Consider the following 19,925-nt stretch of genomic DNA (forward strand, 5'->3'; position numbering starts at 1 on the left):
GGGCTCAAGAGCAGCTGTCTTTGTGGGACCCACAATTCCCCCATTCAGGGTTGTGTAAACAGAAAAAGTGCAGCTCTTGGTGGTGGTGAAAGCTCCTTTCTTGTCATCCATATTTAATTAGGGAGTATTACTTGTATTAGGCTTAAGGTTTAGGGCTAAAGAAAGTGAACACAGTGGGGCCCAGGATTTTCCAAGATGCTCAAAGAGATGAGAGTTAACAGGGTAGGAGCTGGCCTTGCATGTGGCTCATGTTGTGTCTGGCCCCAGTTCCCAGCCATGATCTGGTTTCATGTTGGGAAGTTGCTTTGGGGGAAAAAAGCATCCATGGCTCCCAGGGCATCCCAGGGGCTTCTCAGTGCACAATCGAGCAGCTCTACAACCATGCAGGTGTACACCCCATTACATCCCACCTGTGCTCAGAGGCAGGGAAGTCTGAAAAATATCCACTGCATTACTGTAGCATCCTTCAACATTTAAACTTCTATTGTATAAAAATTCAGGTTGTCTAAAAAGCTCCAGCAGATATTGCTAATCAGTCACCCAAACTTCTGTTCTGAAGATATTGGAATATTTTCTGGATGTTTTTTGTACTGAATAGTAAACAAAACCCTGGGAAACCAGTTGGTCCAGATCAGGTGGGTATATTTCATTTTTCTTCTATGTTTCTTGCTACTTGATATGCTAAAGATGTACAAAATAGCAAGTTTCTTCTACATAGAAAGAGGTATCCTACCATTTCCAAAAATGTTGAGACAGAAGGTACTGCTTTCCTGAAACCCTTTCCTGCCCCTTTTCTTCCAAAGGAGAAAATTCATCAAAATAAGCCTGGATCCATGAGCTGTGTTGGTTTTGATCAAAGTATGTTTTCTGACAGAAAAAACATCTCTATTGAATGTTGCTGTGTTAGGTATGGCTCTGACTGTGCATAGACACACATTAGCTAGGTTTCCAAACTGTAAGGGGATTAAGAGCTCAAACTCATTGAAATTCAGGAGGAAGGCATTTTGCTTCCTTGGAGATGCAGGCCCTAGAGATTCAGATCCCCAGGGGATGAAACCAGGGGAACAGACAGCTATTAACTTTGACAAGAGCTCTCCATCACTTGTTCTAGGAGAATTCTCTGTAGAAAAAAACCATGTTGTTAGTTCTGGGTTGAGGAGGCAGATGAGAAGGCATTTAGGTGCTATTTATAGGGTTTTTTTGGGCTCCATGCAGATCTATTTCTGTGATTTTGTCAGTGGTTTAATACTATTTTTGACAGAGGTGGGATGATTAAATCTACAACAGGGACTAAATTTATATCCATCTTCTATATGTGTATCTGCTCCCACACAGTTTTCGGCTTTGGATCACCATATCCTGAATTTAAATGCACTAAAAATACATTTGTTTTTCATAGTTGCCTGCTGTAGGTTTCTCTGAGCTTTACAGGCCACTGCTGCAGTCACAGATTGGTTCAACATGGAGCTTTTGTAAATAGTTCTCTACAAATATAATCATACAGAGCCAGAACAAAGGCCTGGTCCCATAGGAGATGGTCAGAAAGAGATCAAGATGTCAAAGAGCCTTTCCCTGGTTAAACTTCTGAGCTTCTGGCAGGTGATAATGTAGTGCTGAACTGGGCCAGGGTTTGCATCTGTGTCATCACATTTGTTAGTCATCAGTGAACCCAGCCTTCATTAATTTGTCTCACCCATTTGCAGCCTTCTTTTGCTCCCTGTACCATTTTCTGGTAAATTCCATTATGGGTGATGAGTTTTGTTAATATCAGCCCAAGAGTTTTGTTTTTCTCCTTTGGAAAGCCTTGCAGCTGACCTGTTCTGCAGGCAGAGGTGTCCTGCCAGCAGCACTGTGGATCCCAGGGGCTCTGCAGGTGCCCTGTCCACAGCATGGGAGCAGCACAGCAGAGACCTCTCCCTTGGCCCCCTCCAGCCTTTGTCAGGGTAAGGTACACTATAAATAGGATCCAACTGTCAGCTACTTCAGTAGGAAAAATATCTTGGAGCTGCCCAGCCTGTCCCTGCCCTGGCTGAGTGATGAAAGCTGTCCCTGGAGCCCTGCCCAAGTTCAGGCCAGGGCTGGGAGGGGAGGCTCCGCCTGTGGGCTCATGTCTGGGGAGCAATCCCCTGCTCCCTTCTGCAGCTTAGCCAACAATGATGAAACATGTGTGTGACTGAGGGAGCCAAAGCTTCCTCTGCTGCCCTGTGTGAAGCTGCTTCCTGCATCTGCACCTGCTTGCAGTGTTTGCACTGCATGTGCCCACCTCACCTGTGCCATGCAGGCACCCAGCATGTGCAGCCTCTGCCATTCTTTAAAGCACTGGGATGGGGAACTCTGATCAATTCCTTGGACACATCCTTCACTCTGACTCTTAATTAACCCAGAAAACTCCATTAACACATCCTTAAAGAGCAAGTGCTTTGCTGCAGGTCAGGTTTAAACAGCTCAGCTCCAATGTAAACATCTCAGTGCTTGGCAGCCAGGTGCTGCAGGATCACAGTCACAGAATCATCTGAGCTGAAGGGACCACAAGGGTCACTGAGTCACATACTGTCCCTGATGGAGCTCCTTTCCAGCAGCTTTATCTGTGAGCATCCTCAGTGTGGCTGATTTTTAACCATATAGTGTATTGGCATATATTTTTGTTAATTAATGAAAACATCTTATATGTGTCAAACCAAGCAATTTAAAAAGTTATTCTGTTAACTTTTTCAATGTGTTGATGGTTAAACACACTTCTTAGTGTGTTGAAATTTTCTGCTGAAAGTAAAAGATGCTTTCAGCAATTCATGCTGTTTAAGAATTAAATGATCAGGCCAACTCATATAAAGAGCATTCTGCATTTTTAATATGCAATTTTGTGTATTTTTTTGCTATCATTAGTGCTTTCTTTTAAACTGTAACAATAATTTCTACTGGTTTTGCTAATACTAGATTTTCTTCTTTTGTAGTTTCTCAAGATTACCAGAGCTAAAATGAAAATAAACTTCTTTTAACTCTGAAAAACAGATAACTGTCTTAGAGAATTAGAGTTCGGAAAGAAAACAAATTTCTACTTTACCTTCTCCCTGACTTGTGTGTTTGTGCAGCACAAATACAGTACCGAAAGCAAAACATGAGAGTTACACTGATTCCTCCAAATGTTGTCTCAGAGATGAGTCCCACAGCTCCCTGCAAAGTAATTGGTCTAATTAGGTGGTAGGAAGGAGCTTCTTTAAATTCCTCAGAAATTAAGACGTGTCATCCGCTTAACATCTTAGCATCTGTTACTGCCTCTTCCACATTTCTCTGCTACATCAACCTGAAGGGCACTTTCCTGGATGTTTCAGAGAGATAAAAAAAATAAAAATAAATAAAACCAACAAAAACCAAGCCCTTATAACACAGAAGATAGTTGGCTCTTTCTTCAGTGGGATGAAGCATGTAAGGCATTTCACCCCCTCCTTATTTCTCAGTTTGGTGCATGTTTGCCTGGGTGAGTACAATAATCACTTTGTTGAGTAAAAATATAGAGAAAACAAGCATAACCTTAAATGCTGTAGCTATCCTTACTGATGTGGTAATGTTGTTCTGAAATATTTTCCATGGCAACTGGTCCTTGTGCAAATGTTACCCTCTGTGTTTATATACTTGCAGTTTTGTTTCAAATGGGCTATTTTTAATCTCTTAACAGTCAGTCAATAGAATGACAACTAATTTGTTGTTTTTTGTTTTGTTTTTTTTTAAACTTTGCTGTTGTCTGGCAGCAAGTAAGTATTTAATTATGGCTAATTGCTCATGTAGTAGGCATAATTTTAAGGCAGGATGTGCTTAGAACACTGGGTAAGAATACTGGGTAAGGTACTGAGGCACTGGGAAAGTTTCAGGCTTGTATGTGTGGAGTAGAGGAGAGATGTTCCATCATTGCAAGCTGGAAAAGTTCATTTTTCATTGAAGCTGTCTGGAACTGGTTGAGTTTTTTTAAGAGAGATCCTGCTATTTGTTTCTGTTGGTTGGGAGGTTTTTTATATACTCTCTCTATTTCCTTCTGTGTAAATACTGGCACAGTGGCACGTAGAAGTAATTTTATTAAAAATATCTCTACAGATACAGTGCTGAAAGTCCATTGCAGCAACTGGGTGTGTTATGCACTCCTAGTATTCCCTGAACAGCTCCTGTTTACTGAGAGTCAGGTAACTGAGACAGCCAAATAACTGTCACCTACAAAATGCTTTTGTTTGGCTTCTGTTTTGTTTTAATTGCAGTTCAGGCAAATTATGCCCCCTATTTCTTTGATAATGGAGCCAGAAGCACAAATGGGAACATGGCACTTCTCAGCCTTTCGGAGGACACACCTGTTGGTCAGTATTAAAATTTGTATGTTTAAACTGTGAAAGTGGAAATGCTTGCTCTTATGATTAACATATATATTTTCTTGTAGGTTGTTGTTATTTGCTGTGATCTTACATGTTTTTTTCTCAAGCTTTTAATTGGCCTCAATTTAAAATGACATGTTTGAATTGTAGCTGTAATTTAAAACATGAATTCTAGCTCCCTCTTTTTTTTCTGCCAATCTATTCACAGCTTCAGAGCTCAGACCTTTGGGGTCAGAAATAAATTCTTGGTGGGAGGCTTCTTACCAATTCTGTAAATGCTTATGAGAAGAAAAAATTACTAGAAATTAGGCTATCAGCCTTGATAAAAGCAAGCTGTACCTTGAAAAACGAAGAGGCATGATTTTTTTCTAAACACATTTTTAATATTTATGTACAAATGGTAGAAAATGTTCCCACTTGCAGTGAAAATTGTTTTGTCTAAATAACTGATGTTTTTTAAAAAGGTTTTGTTTTGTTTTATTGAAAATTCAAAAATTGATGCAGTGTACAGATTTCAGCACTCTGAGGCAGGTCTATTTATGCTTCTTTTAACTGTAGTTGGACTATGAAAAGTTAAATAAGAACAAAACGTAACTTATAATCAATATTTTCTGTGGGGGAAAAATAATCTCCTAAGACCTAAGCAATTACATAAAAATATATATTAAGTGATAAACATCACCTTTACTTCAAACTTTGCACTGAGATTTTATTTAGGATTTTCTTCTGTTCATCTGTAGCTTTCACAGGCTGAATCGGAAAAATATTTAGTTAATGCAAACTGGGTACCGAAGCACCCCTTTGCTCGTGCCTCATGCAGAGAGGAGAGACATGGCTGCTCAGGGGTGCAGCCAAACACCCCCTCCCAGCCCAGGCAGCTGGGGAAGGCCAGGGTGAGGGAGGCATCAGAGGGCACAGCCTGCTCTGCCAGCCTGACACTGCCACCCACGCCTCCTTAAAGCACACCAAGGTCACTCTGTGCTGAAAGCAGCTGCCTGGGTTTGCTCAAAGTCTCCATTTCTGACTCAGGGGTGTTAATGTCATCCAAGACCCACACTGGGCCTGCTATAGGGTGAGGAGGGGGGTATTTGGAAGCAGCAAATTCTCCTTTACCTGCTCAGCTTGAGAAGAAGAAGGGGAGAAGGCAGCACATAGTGTAGAAGTGACACATCTTGACAATGAACTTAAAAGGAGCTTGTTTATGATGCAGCAGGAATTTGCTATGAGCTTGGTCAAGCTTAAGTGGAAACCCCAGCTTGAAGGCCACCAGTACTGTATTAATGTAGTGGCACTTGGAAAAGCCAGAGGCAGACCAAGGAGCTGCACTGTTTGCTGTACTTCTGCCTGGATTCTCATGGAAACCACACTTAGTTCAGCCTTGGCAATCCCTACGGTTCTGCTGATAGCTGGAGTTAGATTGGAATCACTTGTCCAAGTGTAGATAAGGCTGTAATCCCAGACAGCCACAAAATGGGACCCCAACTCAGTTTGTTTGGGGTGGTGCTTGCCAGCTCTGCCACTGAAACGTCAGGCAGCACAACTCATTTGCCATCCAAGCCCCACTCCCTGGTGTGGTGCCAGCCTCTGCCTGCCACCACTGGGAGCCTCCGGACACCTGCGTGGGGATGAGGAGATAAAGATGGCACAGAGCCACACAATGAGCAAAAATGTCCCTCCTGTCAGGACTGCAGCACCACATCGTCTCTCAGATGACAGCACTCCCTGCAGCAGTGAAGTACAACAGTAATTTCCACTGCATCTGATCTGGTGCTCCAGCAGCCAAAAAAAGGACAGTGTGCCTCAACAAACAGCAAAACAGCAGTGTGAGGGATCAGAGCCTGTGTTAGTGCTCTCCTAATCAGCCTGAGTAAGAATAATGAGATATTTGTATGGGCTTTTGTAACATTAGCAACCAGACTAGGAACACGGAGGTCTCTGGAGAGTTTGTGCTTTGCTTGCAGCAGTGATAAAGCTCAGGCTGTTCTTTCTTGAGAGCTGCTGTGCTTCCTGCCTGCTAGCTTCATCCAGAATGTGCTTACATGTGTTTAAATTGGCTGGCTTGTACTTCTAATTTGATGTGTAAATGTGCTTTAAAAGACAGGAGAGAAACAGCTTCTCTCTGAAAGCTCCAAAAGACCTGTAGGAACCCTTGGGAAATAGAGATAAGACCTACTTTTGGGAAGACCAAATGTGATTGCTTTATCACACAGCTTCCAGTGCTTCTTTGGGCTAATTTCCAGAACACCTTGACAAACAGCTCTAAGTACTGCAAGGTCCTCTTATCTGAAAGCACTTTCAGAAGTTCCATTGGAACATGGTTGCTTGGGATTTGCTTAATGCAAGCTGCTGCTGCCCATGTCAGCATAGCCACTCCTCAGGGAGCCTTTGGCAGAGACAGTCACAGGGAAGGGCACAAACAGCACTGACACTGTAGTTCTGCAGTGCTGGGTGTGCTTTCAGCTTAGTACAGGGCAAGAGGACCAGAGCTCACATCAGACCACAGCCAGGTCTTTGTGCCAGAGCTCCCTGCTAAATGGCTACCAGGCTGGCCCTTTTCTGTGGCACTGCAGAGGAGAATATTGTTCTTCATCATCAGCTATGATCTCCTCCAGAAGCAGGAGAAGGCATCTGGTCTCCCATGTCCATGTGCAGTCCCAAGCATCCACACTCCCACAGTCATCTCTCAGGTTGAGCAGGATGATCAGTGACAAAACAGGGGAACTAAAACTTCCATATGTTTGATTCTGGATAGCTTCACTCAGATTTATGTGCTGCAAAAATTGACAGGTTGCTATTAGATCTTCCCTGTCCTTACATAAAGCTTGGAGTCATGGACAGGATGCTTTTCTTGGCAGCAGCTGGTGTCTGATCTGTGCAGTGCCACAGACAGCAGCTTTAATAAACCTCCAGAAATTTTACAGTCTTTGACCCTGCTGAGATTGCAAGTGGTTGGCAAAGTAGTATGTGTTAGTTTTATTCCCAGGCATCTGTAGGCAAGGGACATGGAACATTTGGGGACACTGAAAGGACATGATGGAGTCTGTGTGGCTGTAGAAAGAGACATTGCTGCTCTGAAGCTGTGTGTGAACACATCAAATTCATTATCATTCTTGTCTCATCCTTAACTTTACCTTCTTTTCCTTTGTCCAGTTTTGATTATTTACACATGGTTGTAACTTGTGTACCAAGCTATCATAAAAACAGCAAGTACTGTTTCTGCATGAATGCTTAAAAGTACCTGCAGATTCCCAGATCCTATTTATTGCTGCAGGGCTTGAGAGCCCTCAGGGTAAGAGAGGCCAGAACAGAAGCAGCCCCTTTCAGTGCCAGATTTAAGAAGAATAGGAGGAGTTATGAACTGAAATAGCAGTTGGTGTTTGTGGTTTGGTGGGGCAGGTGGGTAATTAGCTCTTTGCATGTGTACATACAAAATGTGCATGTGCTCCTAATCAAGGTCTTAGGGCAGGAGTGGGATGCTATTTCAGGTTGTTTGTTTCATCTTACCTCATAATCCCTGTAAGCCTCATGGTGGGGACAGAGTGGGGCTGGGAACAGCTGCAGAGCAGGGGATTGAAGCATACTCAGAAGGCCTAAGTTCATTATCTCTCAGAGCCCAACCATCATCAGTGCTCTGTAGATCTCTGCATGATCTTCTTGCATTTCCCTTTCTGTTTTTTCCCTTGCCCCCAAAAAGGCACTGCTCCTGTTAAAAGCCAGTTTGCAGTGGCAGTTCTTTGATTGAAGCTACAGCTGCCACCATGGGGTGACTGATCCCTTCAGATCCCTCCATCCTTCAAGCTTGCCCTGTTCCTACATGCTGTTTTCTTCCTTTCTTCCCATCATTCACAGCTGACTGAGGAGAGCCTTCTTGTCCCCTGTGGTCCCTATCATTCTTCCCTTGTTTCTGTCACCCTGCTCCACCCCTAGGCAAGCTGGGAGCTGCCAGAACAGCAGTGTAAGCACAGCCTGCCTTCTGCACCCCTGCAGCAGTGCCAGCATGCACAGAGCAAAGCCCCCTGCAGAGCTGAGCACTGCACAGAGATGCTCTGAGCACTCACAGGTGCTACAGCCTTCAATTTTGTTTAGATTTTTCTGACAGCAACTGCAGATACATCAGAAAATTGCACTCAGTTGGTTTCTCCTTGGAGTTGGTTGTCATGGGTGCTGCAGGGACATATTGCTGCTGTCCATGGGGTGATGGTCCAGGCCCCATGCTGACCCCTTGCTGCCATATCCCATCTCTCCAGGACAGGCACTGGCAGCTGCAGGGTGTGTTTTGGCTGCTGCTGATGCTGCCATGTCTCTGCTTTGGCTGCTGACTGCTGCACCAGGCTGCAGGGAGGGAGCAGGAGTCCCGAAAGGAGCAGCAGCAGGTGGTGAATGGGGAAGGGGCTTTGGGTTAGGCATGGTGTGTGTCCATGGCCTCCAGGAGCCTGTGCTTGGGGTGAACTTGGTGTGAAAACAGCCCTCTGTAGCTTTAACTGCCCATCTTCTCTTCTACTGGAGAAGTGAGACAGGGGAGAGCAGACCTGAGACCCCAAGCAAGGTGGTGTTTGCTGTGACATTAGGAACAGGGGGATGCTGTCCTGGGAGCATGGCCATGCATGTCCCTCTCAGCATCTTCTTAACAGTTGTCAGCTGTGCCGGCAAAGGACAGTGGCAGGACTGAGCATGAATCCAAAATATGCTTGGTTTGTTTAACTGACAGGGAAGGGATCTGACTGCTGGGTGTTGCACAGCAGAGAGGGAGAGTGCATCTCCAGTGAGAAACCAAAACCAGTTCCAGAGCCCAGGGCAGAAACTGTGATTAAATTTGAGTCAAAAATGAAATTAAAATGGAGCAATGACATCATGATACAGCCATTCAGCCAGACAGCCAAGTGGCAGAGCAGAGAGCAAATGACTTTTAAGCTGGAATAGGAAAAACAGAGTGGAAAAGCCTGGCATGGCTCATGGAGGAAGCCACAGCAGAAGCAGCAATAGCACCCCAGGGCTCCCCTGTCCCAGCCTGCTGCATCATCCCACGGGTACTCAGAGTATCCAGCTCTTCTAACTGTGGCATTTGCCATATCCTCAAGTAAAGACTCTTCTATTCCCATATTTTAGGACAGAGAGACGGTATTTACTTGGTATCCTCTGGTAAGATTTTATTTGTCTTCTTCATTTATTTCCTTTTCAGCAAGTAGAGGCAGCACACTGGGAACAGACTTTTAATTGGCATTAACACTGTGGTGAGAAGTGTTCCTGGGGGTGTTAATGATATGGAGGGTACTGTGCAGTGAAATTACAATTTGGAAAAAATAAGGAATTATAATGAGTTAGAAAATAAATTTTGATCCACAATCTAATTTAAAAGGCATGCAAGTATTTTGTGTTATGAAAAATGAAGTATCAGCTTTAGCTAAAAAGCAAAGACTCCAGTGTAAAGATCAATGAAGTCCATCATTACTTGCTCAGAAAGCTCAGTAACCTCAGTCTGTACCAATATCAATGTTTCTACTCATTTAGCAGCAAGAAAGTTCCTGTCTTCCTTATAAGAAAATTCTAAGAAAAGTAGGAAAGGAAATGTGAGATTTAAAGAACCTGCCTAGGTTTAAATGGGTTCACATAAACTTTCAGTCTGTTGTTCTCCAGCCCTGTGCCCCTGAGGAGTGGTTTGCATTCGTGTACTGCTGGTGCTGGCATTGCAGGGCAGCCACAGCAGAGACCTGGTGCCTGGTGTGCCTGGTGGCTGCTCTCAGCTCCAAGAGAGCCCAGATGTGGTGTCCATCCTGCTTCTCCGTGGCACACAGAGCACTGCTCAGCAGCTGCTGTGGACATCCACACAAGCTAGAAACAGGCAGGACAGCCAGCACTGTGTCAAGTGCAAGGGACAGGAAAAGGTAGCAAGAAGGGCAGAAAACAACTGAGAATTAGAGACAACTAATGACCAAAAAAAAAGGCTGCAGAAAAGCACTCTATAAGGATATCAGTGAGATGATGGCAAGTGACACCTTAAATCTCCAATTGGACCCAGCTGTGATATTAAGAGAGCTTTTAAGAAACAAGAAAAAAGAAGTCAGTGCTGGTGCTGCAGAACCCTCCAGTTTTCAAATTTCTCTGTCTTATATAGATAGTTGTATCAGGAAGCAGGTGTCCTTTCAGGATGCTATTTTATATCAGACCCAGTTAGTTCCTCTCCTTTCATTTGTGTTTAGAGAGTTGTTACAGTCAGAAGTGTCTCATCATACCACTCATTGTCTTTCCCTAATAATTTTCAGTGATCACAGTTACAGATGTTTTCTTATTTTCCATTCTGTTTTGTAGGAAAAGTACAAGAAAAATTTGGAAAAGTGTTTTGTAGTTTTGTGAACTGTTTTGCAAGTCTTGGTTATTTATTGTCTGACTGAACCAGCTCATAACAGAATCTTTTGTCAGTGCTCTTGTGGGTGCACTGGTTTTTGCAATGTAACATTTTTCTGTACAAAGGTGCCCAAATGTTGCTCTGATAATTATCACATGAGAATTTACTCCTAAGTGAGCACAGATTCCATGTGGGTTAGTATAATCTCTTGCTATGACAAGAAGACAGCCATGCTTTGCCAATATCACCACTGATGGCTGGATGTCCCATGGCCACTAAGGCCCCTGAGCCGCTTCACAGTTCGAATGCCAAGAAAGAAGCAAATGAGGTTCAAAAGGTTGCCTTGCAAAACTGAGGAAACCTTTGAGAAGCTGACCTCTCAATGGTGTGGGCAGACTCTAGGGCTAAGCACAAATTTACAGATCTGGCCAGTGATCTATGAAGAGAGGAGAGGAGAAAAAATTATCATTTTTGAGTACCGAATTAAACATCTGTCAAACTCAGGGCCAGAGTAGTTCAAAACTGAGCCTTAGTGTTCTTCTTTAACTTTATGCTGACTTTCTTAGCAAGGTTCCTTGCATCCTGTATTTGGGTTGCATGCATGAGCAAAACTCACTAGTAACCAGTGAGTCACTTGCTGCAGTATTTCCAGTGCAGAGGGCTTTGTTAGATGTAAAGCAGTTTCTGTGCTTAACCTCTCCAACCTGAATATCTCAGGTAACTTAGCCAAGGCACAGCAGATAGGAAGAAAAAACAACAGTGGTTTATATTTCAGGCTCAGTTAACTGGTGTTTGTAAACTGCTTGAAGTTATTTAGATGAAGGTGTAAAGGATAGAAGAATGACAGATATGTAAGTTTAAAAAATAATACTAATAAACACTCTCACCATGCTTTGAAAATATGGGTGTTATAACTCTCCCAGGAATTATCATTTATAATACACAAGTCAGTTTGGTGGAAAAACTGGCATCAATTTCTCAATGTATAAAAATAGAAATAACTATATTTCTCCAGCTTCTGAAGGAAATACATTGATAAGTTTGAAAAATGTAATAATTGATATGAGCATGAATGGGTGTGTCAAGTAAAGAATTTAATGAGAGAGCGCTAATGAGTGGGAGTGAAACAGCAAAGAAGACTTTTGCATCAATTAAATCCTGAAAGTGGGAAAGTATGAAATGTCCTTGCACCTCCCAAGTTCCAGAGCTCAGATCTGATTCTGAGGGAGCTCTCCCTAAAGGGAGATTGCCAGATTCTCTGCATGCTAGTTTGCAGTTCTGTTGTTCCTACAAAGAAGAGGTCTGTGAGGGCCTTTTGGTACTGCTGAGATTGTCACCCACTTGTACAACAGCACCACTTCTGGCTCACCTGGGCTGAGAGCTGGCAAAGAGCTTGTCACCTATGTCACCCTCGGGTATGAACAGTATTGACCAGGAAAGGGCCTAAAGTGACAGAAACCAGCACTGATGAACTCAATTTAACCAGCTGGCTAAAAAGTTGCCATCAGGACTATTGAACTGTCTGCTTTTCCACACTTCCCAGTAAGTGGGCTTGACTGACAAAACCTTTTCCTGCTGTGGGGTAGCCAGGTTCCTAAGGAACAGACCAGTGAAACACTCACTGATTGAAATAACCACAGGGAAATGCTGTTGAATCTCAATTTTTCAGGCACCCATGTGTACACTCTGAATGGAACTGACCCAGAAGGAGATCCTGTGGCATATGGCCTGACCTATGAAGCTGGATCAAGGCGTTACTTTGCTGTTGACAAGAATCTTGGAAATGTTACTTTGATTGAAGAGCTTGACAGAGAGGTACAATCAAATGGCACCACTCCAGGTGTTTGTGGGATTTCTTTCAGTTTAATTTGATCTGAGGCTTTGAGGGACAAAGCCAGTTTATTAGCCGCTGAAGCATGTACTTTGCAATTCTAAGACATTATACTTCACCCATCATGTTGCATGCCAGTTGACTTGTGCCACTGACATTGCTATCAATTTTTTCAGCTGCTATCTGTCTAGCTTTTTTCAAAAGAGAAGTATATTCTTTATTTCATATCTTCCCCCACTCACACCCCATCAGGAGCTTAGGGGCAGCTACAGTCATCAAATCCTCAGACTGGGGACTCTCCTGTCATTGGGAAGAAGTAGAGATTTGTGTAAGCAGTGTTTCAGGACACTCCTCTAGTACATCACAGCCCTTTAGCCAATGTAACTATGTTGGTTAAAGATGCCTAGAGCCAGCCCTATTCTGGGAATAAGGCATTGAACACTTCATATCTCCTCATTGAGAAGCTTACACAATATTTGGTAAACCCTTTAAAAATCTGTACACTAATACAGAACAATTTTAACCCAAGTGCCATTTTAGGGAACATTTCTTGAGAAAGGTGACTGATTTTTATGAGCACTTTAGGAAGCAACAGGGATTACCAGAGCAACCATCTCCTGACAGTAGCCAGAGGAGGTTCAGGGAGCTGGAGCTTCTGAGGAGCCTTCCTGGCCTCTGCTGGGGTTGCTCTGTGATTTAAGTTGTTTCTTTCATCTGCCTGCCTAGACAGGTTTAAATCTGAAGTCCCTTTTCCAATCAGGACGAACATCATCTCTCTTACAAATGAATTTTCTTCATTTACAGAAGGAAGATGAGATTGAAGTTATTGTCAGTATTTCAGATGGCCTGAGTACAGTAAGTATTTAATTATGCTGTAGCTTGTTAAACTGTCTGTCCTCACATACCTACTCCTATTAAATTACCTTAAAGGGACCATCTCATTTGATCAGAAAACACAATCTCATTAGAGCCTTCCCTCCTGTTCCGAGAGCCTCTGAACTCACAGTTACTCAAGTCTCATTTCACCTCCTTGCTCAGCTATTTGAGGATAATTACAATGAAGTGTGAGCTGAAATACTGACTTAGCAGCCTGCAGAATTACAGCAGCTTCCCATGAAGTTTCACTGCCAGCACAGTGGGATTTGTGCCTAAGATCTGGAGGCTTTTTGGAGAAATGTGTGACATTATAGGAACTAGTGTTGGGTGCCTAAGAGCTGCCTGTCCCCACCCCCACAGTGTTTCTCTAGCATGATGTTAAGAAGATTTGCTTAGGCTAAGGTGGTGCTAGATAAAGCTTTGTGCATGTCTAATCATTAAGGACTTACCTGAGGCACTGAGCCTCCAGTCCTATTTCCAAAGATTTTCTTGACATTTTCAATTTATGGACTGATGCTCTCAGGGTCAGGATGGCAGTCTGCCAGTAGGAGGATGTGGGCTTCATCACTAGAGGTTCCATAAAAGTGAGACCCTCTTCTTATCTACAAGACTGGATAAATCTAGAGCTTTTCCTCATCCCAAAGAAATTAATTGAGATTATTACAAGAAATGTTTGGGATGTTCCAGCCTCCTACAGGCACAACTGCCCTGGAAATCTCTGTAAAAGGGAAATAATGGGATTCATAAATCATGGAAATCATAATATGCTCTTCATATTCTACTCCAGGTTTCTGAAAAAGTCAGGATCCTTGTAATGGATGCCAATGACGAGAGCCCAGAGTTCATCAATACACCTTACATAGTCCAAGTTCCAGAGGTTGGTGAAGTTCCTTTGCATACTGGAAATATACTTTTAGAGGATGTAAACAGGGTCTAATATGTTTTCAGTAAAATAAAAAACTGTGCAGAACAGACTTGCATTCTTTTTGTTTAGGGTTTGGGTAGATATTTAATATTCACTGCAAACTTGGGGAATAAGTCTGTAGGTACTTAAGGTGTGCTATTTTGAGGGTAAGTTCCAAGATGTGAGTCAATGTGAGTCTTTTAGAATTGAATACAGTGGGAATGGGATACACACAGTCTTAGTTAAAATGTTCTGTTATTTTTATTTCACAAAGTATTTATTCTTGTTTTCCAGTTTTAATCTCTTCCCTCTTTCCCTTCTGCTCTTTGGTTCCTTCAGTGCTTTTACATTCTTTCTACCATCACTCTTTCTGCCTCCCTGCATGCTCATGTTTCATTTCTTTTACCTCACCTGGTTTTCTGTTTCTGTGTGACTCTGCTAACTCTTTCTGGTCACAGAACACTCCCTCCAGCAGCAGCATCTTTAAGATTGAGGCAATAGACAAAGACACAGGTTCTGGAGGAAGCATCACCTACTTCTTGCAGGTAAAGTATTGTCTGTACCTTCACAAATTTGTCTCTCATTTACTGAGATTTCAGAAAGCAGATTTTAAAAAGATTTTGGGGGTTGAGTGCACTACTAGTGCCTCTAGGATCAATGTTGTACCATGCACAAGGAAATAAGCATTGGCAGAAGGGATTTTGTCTGATTGCAAGCAGCCAAGGGTGATCCAGCAGGCAGCAAGGGGAGCTGGAGTTGCCACTGACACTCCTGTGCTTGCCAGCCCTCATGGCAGGGCTCCTACTGGCCCTTCCTTTGGAGTGACAGGGAGAGCAAGATTAGCTGGTAATCTTGCATGCTCATGGGATTTCTAAAGCATGAAATAGCTTTCTTTAGGAAGCAAAACACACTGGAAACATAAATGTGCCCTTTAGTGTAGCAGGCTGCTGCATAATTGATACCAAGATCACAGTGTGAAATGAGAGGTTCTAAATCTTCTCCCTGACAAAGCAGTGACTGCCTGAAACCACCCTTTCAGCTGCTGCCCACTGGTGAAGAACTGAAAAGGCTCCAGATTTAGAGCTGAACTTCTGTATTACAGATCTTCTCTATTCCACAAGGGCAGTTTTTTGCATTATGTCTTTCAAATTCCTTCTTCCTAGATGCAGTTTCATCCAGGTTATCTGCAGTTCCCTTTATTCAAGAGGAAACATGAAAAAAACAAACAAAAAACAAAGCAAATGTGTTGCAATATTTAATTTTGGATAAGAATATGAAGACAAGTTAGAGGATATTTACATAGCACTAAAGCTAATCCTGTTAAGAGCTTGGGCATACTATGAAAGAACACCTTGAGTGCCTTGTTGAAATTCAGCTTTGATTTCACAAATTATGATCCGTGTATAGGATTCAATTTTGCACAGGGCTATTTCCAGAGAGCTGATAGTCTATGAACCAAGGGACAGCAATTCCAAAATTCTATATCTAGTTTATAATATATTTGTGTGGCAAAAAGGATAATAAATATGTGGATTTGTTGAAAAAATCTTGCCATGTCTTTGGGCACAGTCTCTGAGAATTGTCAAGTTGCACAGAAAAAACCTCTCCATAGGTATGACAAAGGCAGATGGTGATGTCTGCTGAAATGGCCAGGATTATCTGACAGTGGCCATTGTGTCTGGATACAGGAACAGAGGTGCTTGTACAGCTATCTCCAGTTCAGAAGAATGGAGGGAGGTATTTTTTAGGTCTCTCTTAAAATCAGATGTCCTTTAGATTTTGTTTGTACATCACAAAAATCACCAGACCACCACTGTGTTTGACAATAATCTATACACGCAAATTTTCTGCTTATTTTTGAAACCAGTAGAACTTTGAAACACTAAGGGGTGACACCATTTCTTTTTTTTGTTCCTTTTCCCTTCATCTTTTTTCTGTTGTCTCCCCACCCCTTTCCATGCAATTAACTGAGTTAACCAAAAGTGTAAGTTTTCACAATGAAATACTAAAAGATTTTAAAAAATCTACATTACAAGGAACTCATTTATCCTGAATAATGAGAGACTTGTGGTTGGTTCATGAATTGTTCATAAACACACAGAGGTGAAATTCATCAAATGCATTATTCACCCACACCATATCATTATTCTAGTCTCCTCCCTTAGCAGATGAAATAAAAGATGAATCCCTGTGGCAATCCTACCTTCACATGTGTAATCTCTGGCTGTTTCTCCTTTTCTTTCCCTCTAGAATATCCATGCTAACAAGTTCACGATAGACCGTCACAGCGGCGTCCTGCGCATCAAACCTGGGGTCACCCTGGACTATGAGAAATCAAGAACACACTTTGTGGTGGTTGTAGCCAAGGTAAAGGCTTTTATGTGACACTAGAGGAGGTGGGGTTGTGTTGGAGTGGGACCAATTAGTTTGAATGCAAGTGCTGCTGAAACATGGAGGCAGCAGAGTTACTCCTGCTGTCACATCTGGAGGCATGGGGGGTAACGTGGAAAGGTGAGGGATGAAAGGTAGCTGGTGTCTGCTGCTGAACAACATCTGGAGGATTTGGGAGGGGGTTTCCCACATTTCATTCATGTCCCCTGTGTCATGGGACTCACCTAGAAGTGAAGGGTTAGAGTATCCAGCCCTGGATTCAAGAAGCATCAGCCTGTGAGCTCAGGGCTCCTCATGCTACCCTGGGCACAGCCCTACCACCACAAGGACAGACCCTGGCAGGCAGATGGGCCACAGCCACTACCCACAGCTAGACCCAGCACAGCACAAGTGATGGATTTCTTTTCTGGAAATATCTGTGAATGTTTCTTTTTTTCACTTCCTTGCTGCCACGTGGCAGGAGCTTATTTAAATCCTGCAAATATTGCTGCACATCCCATCTTGCCACTGTATTTCCCAGCAGTACTATGCCTGTGACTGCACATGCTAACAGGCATTAAAAGTTTATAGATTCTGAAGTCTCTCACAATCCTGTGGGGACCTGTCACACAGACAGACTCACATGGGTGGAAAGAGGGCAGTTTTGCTGTAACTTATGGGGACTTGGAGCTGCTCATTTTTATTTTTTTTTTTAATATATGGGCCTTTTAATGTATTTTTAGCCAAGGTTCATTTGAGGAAGAAAAACAAAATTTGGCTTAAATTCTGCCTTTGGGGCAGTAAGGAAGAAAAAAAATCAGTGTATCTTTTAAAAAAAAATTGGAATTTTTAGAATTGGTACTGCAGATATGTTGAACAATTCACACTCTTACACACCAGCATGACTGCTGACCTGCAGCTGGTGCTCTGAGACTGAGGGTGTTAAAAGCCTCTGAAATAGCAAGTTGTCTTCCTAATTGGCTCTGCTGTATCAGTGGTGCAGAGCTGGTTGTACCAAGTCCCCAGAGACTGCTTACACAGTGTGGCTGTCTCACAGGTTTGGGCTGCACAGCTCCTCTGTGCTTGCACTTTATCACTTTGGAGTTCCTGGGAGACTTTGAGCATGTACACTGTTTATTTCCCTCCAGAGATGCACTACCTTGCTACTGTGTACTGTTTTGTGTTCATGACAAGGGATGAAAAGTTGTAGACCTTGGTCACTAACTTTTGCATCAGTTTCTAGTGTTCTTTTTCATGAAAAGCCCTTGAATTCCCTATCCCTTCTCTAAAGATCATTTATGACTGCATATATTGCCTCAATCACTTTTAATATAAGAAATTACTTATGAGGCACTGCAAGCTGTCTTCCTAATCAGAGGGGAGAGCAGGACAAATGGAAAAGAGAAGGGAATAGGGCAGCAGAGATTAAATCTATATGTTCAGAGAGGGAAAGGATTACTGGAACTGTGCTTCTGAAGGCTCATGAGGTCCATGCTGATTTGCAGGCATGCTTCAGCAGAGGCATCTGACAATGACTTCTTTTCTAGGATGGTGGTGGGAAGCTCAGGGGAGACAACAAAGTCTTTTCAGCCACAACAACAGTTACTATCAACGTGGAGGATGTTCAGGACACCCCCCCTATGTTCATTGGGACCCCCTACTATGGATATGTCTATGAGGACACGCTTGCAGTAAGTTCTGGTTTCATACATGGGAGAACAAGTACAGCCTTTCCCATCTTACTCAAGATGGCCCTAAGGTTTCTAGCATAGACTTTACTGCAAATAGCACCTAAACTCTGATTTGATTACTAGGTGAACTGAGCTGACCAAATCTCACACTTGTTCTTCCTCATGTCTACTGCCAATTTGCCATGCAAGGCTGGTTTTTTCATTGAAGTCAAAAAGGATTATGCCCATTTACATTGGTCTAAACCCAGACAGTGACTAAGAGCTCTTGTGTAGCTCAGACCTCCAGAGGCACTTGGCTGAAGGCTTAAGCAGGCTGCCAGTGACCTCACGTGAACACATCATGCTTTAAAGCCTTCGTGTGCCTGTTTGCTCTGTGGGCTCACAGTGCTTTTATTTTCTAGCTCAGATCAGTCTGCTACCAACAGTTGGTTGTACAAGGTGCAGACAGAATTTATGCCCACACACTCCAGACTCCCTGTTGTGCCATGGATATCCCCTGGGGAGAAGCAACCTTGACATCCCCAAAATGCAGGACGCTTTCTGCTCAGTGATGGGTGGTTAGGCAGGATGGGCCAGGAAGGCCTCCTAGGTCTAAACCAGATTATCAGTCATTTTCAGCCACATCTTCTTGAAGCTGCAAACTAATGAATTTTCTCTATATCTAAGCAGTGACATGATTGTGTATGGATCAGCTTTCACCCTGATCCATAAGTTTTAATTAAAATTTTCTTCATATATAGAGCAAGAAATGATATCTACCCATGAAATTACCCAACATTAGGCTATTGATCAGTTTAGCAGTGTGATTGCACTCTGTTCATCTGACCTTCCCTTGAGTTGCAGGGAAGATTGTGCCTTACCTTTCTGTCCAGAAATGTGCACTGCAGCCCGTGCATGACTATATACTGCAGTTCACTGCAGAGGCTGTTGCATTTCAGCAGGGCACAGAAGTAATGCTCATGCACTTTGCAGGTGTTTAAAATGAATGATGTTATGTATATTGATTTATTCTGCATAGTTACATATAGATCTTGAAATAACTATCAGGTGCACACAGGAGTTAGTGTTTGCTATGGAAATGAGAATCAATAAATGTTAATTACATCCAGCTTGAGCTCATAACTTACACCATTATGATATAATGATGGAAGCATGGTTCAGCCCTTCCCTGTGTGGGTTTTGCCATTAGAATGAGCTCCACAGAGAAAGAGGCAATAGCTGACTGTAGTGGTGTTTGTGCATTTGGTGTTAATTTTGTAAACTTGCTTCTTTTCTCCTTGGTGGAGTTGTCAGGATTTACAAGTACTCTGTCACCTTCAAAGGGACTGCACTGCATTTTGCCCAGTAGGCAGATTTTATTGCTGCTTCCAACATAAATGATAATAAACACAGTTCTGTATTTCCAGTTGCTTTAACAGAGCTTGCTCTTGTTTGAAAAATTCACTCAAGGGTTGTCATGAAAATGTTCCTTGTTGCCATTTGTGATTCACTGACAGTTACTTCAGTGTTCCCTGGTTCTGCAGCCTCAAACAGGAGCACTTTAGTTCAGAGGCCT

At 42.8% G+C, this 19,925-nt stretch overlaps 1 protein-coding gene across 3 annotated transcripts in view; it reads left to right on the forward strand.

Moving 5' to 3' along the window:
* Positions 1-19,925, forward strand: part of CDHR1 (cadherin related family member 1) — a 51,683-nt gene that overhangs the window by 3,426 nt on the left and 28,332 nt on the right. The window contains exons 3-10 of one of the 3 annotated variants that reach the window (XM_063163934.1): positions 501-635; positions 4,245-4,340; positions 12,368-12,513; positions 13,334-13,384; positions 14,193-14,282; positions 14,768-14,854; positions 16,560-16,676; positions 18,227-18,370. In XM_063163934.1, the coding sequence (XP_063020004.1) occupies positions 4,304-4,340; positions 12,368-12,513; positions 13,334-13,384; positions 14,193-14,282; positions 14,768-14,854; positions 16,560-16,676; positions 18,227-18,370 (672 nt within the window). In that variant the 5' untranslated portion in view covers positions 501-635; positions 4,245-4,303. Of the gene's footprint in view, positions 1-500; positions 636-3,414; positions 3,476-4,244; positions 4,341-12,367; positions 12,514-13,333; positions 13,385-14,192; positions 14,283-14,767; positions 14,855-16,559; positions 16,677-18,226; positions 18,371-19,925 lie in introns of those variants that run through there. The other 2 variants (XM_063163936.1, XM_063163933.1) reach the window with 2 other exon arrangements.

This window comes from Melospiza melodia, chromosome 9 (genome assembly GCF_035770615.1).
Source record: "Melospiza melodia melodia isolate bMelMel2 chromosome 9, bMelMel2.pri, whole genome shotgun sequence".
In the NCBI taxonomy this organism is placed as follows: Eukaryota; Metazoa; Chordata; class Aves; order Passeriformes; family Passerellidae; genus Melospiza; species Melospiza melodia.